At 46.4% G+C, this 8,053-nt stretch overlaps 1 protein-coding gene across 1 annotated transcript in view; it reads left to right on the forward strand.

The window, feature by feature from the left end:
- The window catches only part of Olig1 (oligodendrocyte transcription factor 1), a 2,095-nt gene extending 629 nt beyond the window's left edge, over positions 1–1,466 (forward strand). The window contains exon 2 of the mRNA XM_015478342.2: positions 6–1,466. Within this exon, the coding sequence (XP_015333828.1) occupies positions 6–128 (123 nt within the window). The 3' untranslated portion in view covers positions 129–1,466. The remainder of the gene's footprint in view (positions 1–5) is intronic.
- The last annotated feature ends 6,587 nt before the right edge of the window (positions 1,467–8,053 follow it).

The raw sequence follows: 8,053 nt of genomic DNA on the forward strand, positions 1-8,053 counted from the left end.
GACAGTTCGCGCTTCCCGGCGGTGGCGCGGGCGGCCCCGGCCTCTGCACCTGCGCGGTTTGCAAGTTCCAGCACCTTGTCCCCGCCGGCCTGGGCTTGGCAGCGGTACAGGCTCAGTTCTCCAAGTGAGGCCCTGCCGGGGCCCTGGGCGAGATGGGACTTCTGCCCGGCCTCCTGCCGTCCAGCTTCCCGCACCCCTGTGCCTCTGAGTCCAGGGAGAGAGGGGGCCCGAGTAAGAAGGGCATTTCGAATTCATTGGCCCAGAGGTAGGGACTGTCCAGCGCCTTCTTCCCCAGCCCTACTCCCCCAGGAAATTAAAGCACCCCCAGCAGATGTTACAAGGAACATCTAGGCGGTTTAGGTTCTAGGTGGATTCCATCCGTTTAAGGCAGAAAGTGCCCATCACCCAGCGAGTTCTCTCTCCCTGTCCCTAGAGCTGTGCGCCTCGCAGGACTGGTGTGAATTTTAGGAGGCTCTGTGTTCTGTTGGGATCCCTCTGGGTGGGGCGAAAGACCAGTCCAGAGTGCGACCTCCAGGGAGCAGTCCTCCTCCAGGCCTTGGGGGGGGATTTCGAACAGCGCAGACCCGCAGAGGAGTTGTTTGCTGGAGCCCACGGGCGCACAGTTCCCAACAGCCAAACCCAAGCTTGTCAACGGAAACTACCGGACCTGGGAGGCCAAAAAAGACCAGTTAGTCCGCGCAGACCATCGGGGTGTCGCAGTTGGACAAACCCTCAGTGGCTCAGCGTTGGCATCGCGGTGCCGCGGGTGGGGGCGGTGACAGCTCCAGGGTTGATGGGTATGCGGGGGTGGGAAGTCCATCGGCTTTCGTAGCCAGACTTGGAATGCTATTTTTGAGACTCGCATAACTAGGTGTTTCGTTGCAGGGAGTATTTGCTCTTAAATCCTGGGGTCTTCTTAGCGTAGAACTCGAGATTCACCTTTCGTCTCCCCTTCCCCAAAGGTAGCATAATCAACATTTGATCTTGCTTAAAAGCAAAAACCCACCACCCTTCATGTCATTTGTGTTCCGGATTTACTAAAATAGGTAGCAAGGCTTTTCGCAGTCTCCTTCATCTGAAGCTAGCTAATTCACGTTCTCTTTAAAAGACGTGAAGGAGGAGGACCAGGACTCCAAACCCCTACTGCTCCGCGGACCCAGCTGTTGTTATCGCGGCCTGCCGGTGGCATTTTCTACCCTGTCTCTCAACCAGCACGTCCCACCGGTCGTGCTTCTCGCCGCTTTGCCGTTGAAGAATTACATAGATGAATGACCCACCCTTCTTGATCCGTTAAGGCGTTAACCAATTACCCAAGATTATTATATGATTTATCAGCAGCTTGCATTTTTTATACTGCAAATTTTTAGTTGTTGGTAGTAGCCGAATTTAACTGGCATTTTATTTTACCTCTAACTTTGTTCCCTTGAACTATACAGAATCAACAAAATAAAACATTGAAAGCCTAATTTTTACATTTTTTGTCTGATTTGTTTGTTAATAAAAATGTCCTTATGTGTATTTAGAACCTCGGGATGAAAGTTAGTGATTAAATGATTGGGATTCCACATTCTAAAACCTGACTTCCTGAGTTGTAAAATAACCCCAAATAAAGAGGTAACTAGTTCAAGTTCAGGCATCAACTGGAAAATTTAAGCGCTGTAGGCCAGTGGATGGGATCTGGGAAGGGAGATGGGCAATTCCAGGAATTAGTTTTTGGTCAAATTTTGGGAATAGGCCATTTTTAACTAGTTTTCTCCAGTGAAAAACAAGCAATACATTTTTCATAATTTTTTTTAAATTTCAGCGTCTCTCTCAAAAATTCACCTTTTCTTAGTGGACAGAACCTTAAACATTATCACTCAGTTATGAGCTCCCCCCCTTCCCTAGCAATTTAAATAATGTTGGGGGTTGTCTTCTCAGAAATTATGACTTGAGGCATCATTTAACTCACCTAAGAGGAAAGGAAAACTCTTCCATTTCTGATGTTAAGAAAAATTTGGGGTATTGACTCGCTCATGTGACATATTAAAACATTTCATAGTTCCCAGTGAAATCCAACCCATGTTTAAATGTAGGGGATGCAGCAGAGAAATCCTATATCCTCTTGAACCCCAGGAAAACTCAGATGGGGTGATTCATTTTTTTCTATGTGGAGTTTATCAAGGTATGTGTACATTTAAAGGAGACTAGCATTCACTTGGGAACATACACGGGAGAAAGTGCTAGAAAAATGGAATTGCTCCTTACCATGCTGGCTGTGCCTGTGTCCCAGGGGAAGCAAAACCCATGAGAAAGTAGCTCTGCACACCAACCTGTGTCAGGAAAAATGTTTCATTCTTCCCAGACTCTGCCTCTGGCTTTTACATTTGAATTTTAGGCATCTGTTGATTCAGTGCCTGTCCTTGCTTATCTTGCATCCTGACAAGGCACTGAAGGAAAAGTAAAAACAAATAAATCAAAACCAAATAAATAAATAAAATCAATAAATCAAAACCAAACCAAGTTCTCCATTTAAGAAATACATATTTTTACAAGATTAAAAATAGACAGTTCCTCCCAGTTCCAACTGGGTACACTGTCATTCAAAAAAAAAAAATCTCTATATATGTGTGTGTGTGTGTGTGTATCAGCAGAAAACTGCAGGGTAGAAAAGGGGTGAGTAGTGATAGATGTCATCCCCCCCTTTTTTTATGTGTAATTTGAAGCAAGTACTCAGTGTCTTATAGGAAAGATAATACTGTATGTGATTTTTAATTTAACTGAGAAAACTACACCCTGATATGCTTTTCAGAACTGCTGAAGAGTATGAATGAATATATCAAGGATTTACAGGGCTGTGTGGGCTGCCATCAAAATATTTAATTGATCTGCCTGCATGTAGCATCTCATTGGTCATTATTCTAAGCCAGATTAGCAGACTTGCTCCTTATAAGAAATTTATGCCCTAAAAACTGCATCAGTACAGTGTCAATAATGCAAAACTGGACCTCTCAAGGGTATAGCAGTATATTCTGCAAGTACAAGGTTTAAGCTTAGATAAGCATGTTGAAAAGCATGGAGTTGCCTTTTGAAATCTGCAGTGCGACATCACCCCAGCAAGGGAGTTTGCTGAATTGTTCTCCTCACTGGATTTTAGCTGGAGTGAGCTTTATGCAGAAGGAACAAGTTTAAACTGGTCTTTGAAGGGGGCTAGAAGGCAGGAAGGGTCTCAAGCAGGCTCCTTAAGACTTCGGAAGCAAAAGGAGAAGAAACATGTGATTCACTGCCAAAAAAGTTCCCTGGATCCAGCCAACCACCAATGTGTACTCCCAGCAATTAAAGTGAACAGAATCTAAAGGGAAAATACACAGCTTGAGACATCACATTGGTCTGTGTGTTGGAGGCCAGATGAGCAGTCAATAAACAAAGAACAGATTAAATGCACTGTGGGATTTACCCAGCCCAGAGTGATGGCCTATTTACAGATGTTCTCCTCTAAGGAAAACCGATTACACTAGGCCTGAAAATAGAACCCTGAAAAATATATAACTGAGAGAATAAACTGTTCTCTCAAGGAAGAGGCTCTACTCTAAGCATGGATAATACTTCACTTTACTGAAGTTCAAATTATGAACAATAGTGTTTCCAGGTTACCCATCTCAGAATTTTTCATCTTTGCTGATTGCCCAGGTATGTAGGTGAAACTGGGTATAAGTTGGCAGTCAATACTCAGAGCCTTAGCCTACTAGCTAAACCTTCTAGAACCTTCTGTTGTTGAGAAAGGAAGCCAGCCAGAAAAAGAGCTCTTTTTTCTGCCACACAAGGATATTTCACCAGGGTGCCAAGAGCAAGGCAATGGGAAGAGCTGTCAAATGATGGCTTTGGCTTATGTATAATTTGAAGCACACCCTCAGTGTCTTATAGGAAAGAGATACTGTATGTGATTTTTAATTCATCTGAGAAAATCACACCCAGATTTTCTCATTGATGAGGCGAGTGTATTTCCTTCAAAAGGCATTTTCTAGCTTGTCTGCTTTTCTCTCCTCTGCACACTCTACTAGTCATTAAGAGTACCACATTCATCGAAGTAGGCTCATGAAGCAATAGGTTGAAAAATGTCATGTTTTCCTAAGCCATGAATGCACTCTTACTGAGCAGAATTTAGTTGTAAGGAAATCACTTGAAATTCTTTCAAGCAAAGTCCAGTTTATTTTACTCAATATTTAGGTGTCAAAATAGAGTAGCAAGATATTCTTTAAGACCTATACACAAGCTAGTCTAGTTATTTATAAAGATGTTGCAAAGTAATTGTTAACACAGGCCCTAGCCTGTCATTTTTAACTGAGCCCAACATAAAAGTCAAAATGCCTGAGCAGAAACCAAGCCACATGCTTTCTGCCCCAATAGGACTAAGAGCTCCATCTGAAAACTTTCCCCTTTGCCTCCTGTTGGTGTTGTTGATAGGCTGGGCTGTGCGATCAGGAAAAGCAGCTGAAACTATTCCAAGTCCTGAAACACTACAGGCTGATGATACTTGGAGGGAAAGATGGCTGGATTGAAAGCAAAGGGGTTGTTTCCCCTCCAGGCTCAGCCTTCCCCAGTGACCTCAGGACAGCACATGAAGGTGAGCTGCTGCCCAGGACAAAGGCCACAGGTGCCAAGTCAGATGTCTGAGTCCCACAGAATGCCAGCAGGACAAGGGAACGTATAAGTCATCCAATCCCTCTTCCCTGTCAAATAAGGCAGCTGAGGCCCAGGACTCATATTCCAGGCCATCAGGAAGTCAAAGGCATGAGTGCCAAGGAGCAGTACCTGTTTTGAAGAGGCTAAATCAGCTTCCTTGATTTTTCCTGTTGCAGGAAACAGGAATCCTGGCAGGAGGTCACCACCCAGGCTGAGCATATTCTTGACTCCTGGAAAGTCCTTGATCTCTGGCCTTTCCCGGCCTTTCCCAGCCTTTCTGTGCAGCCCTCATGGTTTTGTGAGTGGCATCCACAGGTAGACTGCAGCAAAATCAGCTCAACTTTCTCTGGCACCCTTGACCTACAGCCCCAAGGGAGGCCCAGATTGGTGACAAAGATAGACAGAGGCAGAGGTAAACCCCGTGAGAAATCCTCAGATGGAGATGTTTGTCATTAGCATTTTGAGAAGCAACTTTCAGACTGCAAGGAAGCAGACAGCTCCAAGACAGAGCAGCAGGGAGCAGGGAAGAAGCTAAGGCACAATGTCAGGGACTTTCTCTTTGTAGCTGCTTTGCAGTGTTTTCGTGGAGACAGTAAATGCGCTGACTCCAATGGGCCCCGTTCTCTGGACACAGTGAGTATCTTTTAACCCAGCATTTTTCATGGACGAGAGTGATTCTCCAACCGGCTCCTACACAGCAGTGAGTACTGGCTGCAGGAAAAGCCCTTCCATAGAAGACAGACACACCTGACCCTGTACCTGCACCCCACACCTGGCATATGGGTCAGAGGTAGGTGATGGGACCTGGGAGAGACTTACCACAGATCCTAGCACTGGGATCCAAGAAACGCTGTTGTGTTCCAGAAGCCTCTAGGTAACATGGGTAACTCCTTAGAGAATGCCAAAGTCATACAACCAGGACACTCCAAAATAACAGGATTGGATGACAAGATTCATCTACAGGTTTAGAAAAGAAAGAAAGAAATGGTGGCTTAGCTGGGAACAGACAGGCAGGGGGAAAGAGGACCCATTCACAGTAAGAACAGTTGAGTAGCACGGCCAGTAGCAAAAATAATGGTATTGGTATGAGCCAACAGTGGAGCTTCTTGAGTGTCAAGAATGTAATAAGCATTTCTCATGGTTGACTTCGTTTTGTGGGCACTTGGGTTATCCCCTCTTTACAGATGAGAAAACAGGCTTGTGAAGAAGAAGAAACAAAGGACAGTGAAGTCAAATGAGAGAAGTGTAGAAGTCAGGGAGTGGTGGGACAGTCCCCCAGGGTGTCCCCCTATCACACTCATAATGTAAAGAGGTGTCCTTTTCCTTTCTGGTCCCCAGCTCTTGGGGCAAGGTTGTAGCACCCCCACATGGGCCCCCCTCCATGCCTACACCAGCCCCTGGCTGTGGATGCTGCTGTTCCTGTCACTTCTAATCAAACACGACCCTGCAGAACAGCTAGACCCTCACTTTATCCCTCCTCTTTCCAGAGACTTCATGGGAGTTTTTTCATTTGTAGTTCTGTTTGTTTTCATTTGTCCAGTTTTATGTTTTTACTTCCAAAATATCCCAGTGTGGTGGAGCTTGACATTGGATGTGTGGTCGTGGGTTTCTAGGGCTGTACCTTTCCAGACACATCTGCCTCTGATCCTCCAGTGACCACTAACTGTTTAGGCAAAAAGCAAAAGCAAAACACTCGCAGGAAGTGATTCCTGAATGCTGTTCCGTTCAAATCTTAAAAAATTGAGTTGAGCAGATGAAGAATCAGTAATGAAAACGTTGTATTTGGTAATGTTATTTCTACCTAGATCACCACTCAAAGGCAGGATTTTGCTTCATTCTTTGCTTGCTTTGATGGTTTTACTTTGGTGCTCCCTCTACAGCCCTGGATCATCAAAGCCCTTTATTAAGCACAGCTCTGGTCAGGAGTCACAACCAACAATTGTCACACTGTGAATCACAGAGGGGATAGAAAAAATTGAACAGGCCCTCTCGGCCCCCATTTCATAGACAACCTTTGAATTCACCCATGATGGCAGCATCCATGTTTCTGGGCCTCGAGGGCACTGGAAGATGCCTTTTATATTTTGTCTTCACACAAATCTCAGAGGGAGAGATGTCAGCATCGAAACACAAACTTCTCCCAGGAAGCATGTGGGGAAAAGCTGTGCCCCATGGAAGGGGCACATGGAAACAGGAGGAAGAACTCTCTCTTGTGCGGATTCTGTTGTGTCCAAGTGTCCTCAGACACCAGTGTCCTTTCCCCAGCTTCCCCCCTGATCCTGGGCTCCTCTTCCAGTTTGCAGTCCTGACTGTACAGTTGCCCTGTGTTGTTTGAACCTTGGCCTCATTTACTCTACTTGTTGGCTGTGTGACCTTGGACTAGCCTCTTGAACTCTGGAGCCTCAGTCTCCTTATCTCTCAGATCGGGGCTGCGATAGGATGCACTTCACTGGGGTGGTGGACAATGAGACAGCACCTATTAACCGCTAGACACCAGGCCTGTTGCAGCTAGGGTGTTTTTCTTATTACCGCTCATAGAGTTTATTCTGGAAATCACCCACGTGATGGTGTAATGTGATGGGAGCTTCAGAAAGCAGCAGTGTGTGCCTAGTCATTCTCATCCTCTTTTGCAATGTGAATAGGGCACATGTGGCATCTGATGGTACCAAGTAACACTCCATGTAGAAGGAGCCAAGCTGTCTTATGCTCCCAGGCTCCTGCCAACACTGACTGGAACCCAGCCCTGCTGTTCTGGGGCCTTCTCTGAAGGAGACCCACACAAGGGCACATCTTGGGTTCCCAGAGTCCCTGGACCTGTGCTAAACCCACGTGAAACCAAAACACTTCTCTGGGGGAGCAGGATCCCCACCCCCTCCTCACAGTTGACCAGCACACAATGGGTTCTTCAGAAACCACTGGCCACAGAGGCCACAAGCTGACTGGATGTCATTCTCCACCAGCAGAACGTCAGCTCCAAACAGTATCCACGGTTTGTGGCAAGTGGCATAAACACCAGGCTGGTGACTGAAATCACTGGCTGAGTCATCTGCACATGGGGATGAATGGGGCTCAGTCAGCCCAAGAAAGCTGGGCCAGGGCTGGGGCCAGCTCCCTCTAGCCAGTGGGGCGGGGGTGAGCGTCCTCTCCCAAGGCCATGCCTTGGGCCAATAGCCACCGAGTGCCTACCTCGTAGGTACCAGCATCGCAACTGTGTCTCCAAGTCATGCTTATGGTCATCTAAACACAAGGGGTGGTGCCCAGAGTGAGTTTCAGCCTGAGTTTCCTCCACAGAAAAGGAGGAAGGAAAGAGGAAGGGAAAGAGAGAAGGAAGGAAGGAAGGAAGGAAGGAAGGAAGGAAGGAAGGAAGGAAGGAAGGGAGGGAGGGAGGGAG

The sequence above is a fragment of the Marmota marmota genome, unplaced genomic scaffold (genome assembly GCF_001458135.2).
Source record: "Marmota marmota marmota unplaced genomic scaffold, marMar, whole genome shotgun sequence".
Taxonomy (NCBI): domain Eukaryota; kingdom Metazoa; phylum Chordata; class Mammalia; order Rodentia; family Sciuridae; genus Marmota; species Marmota marmota.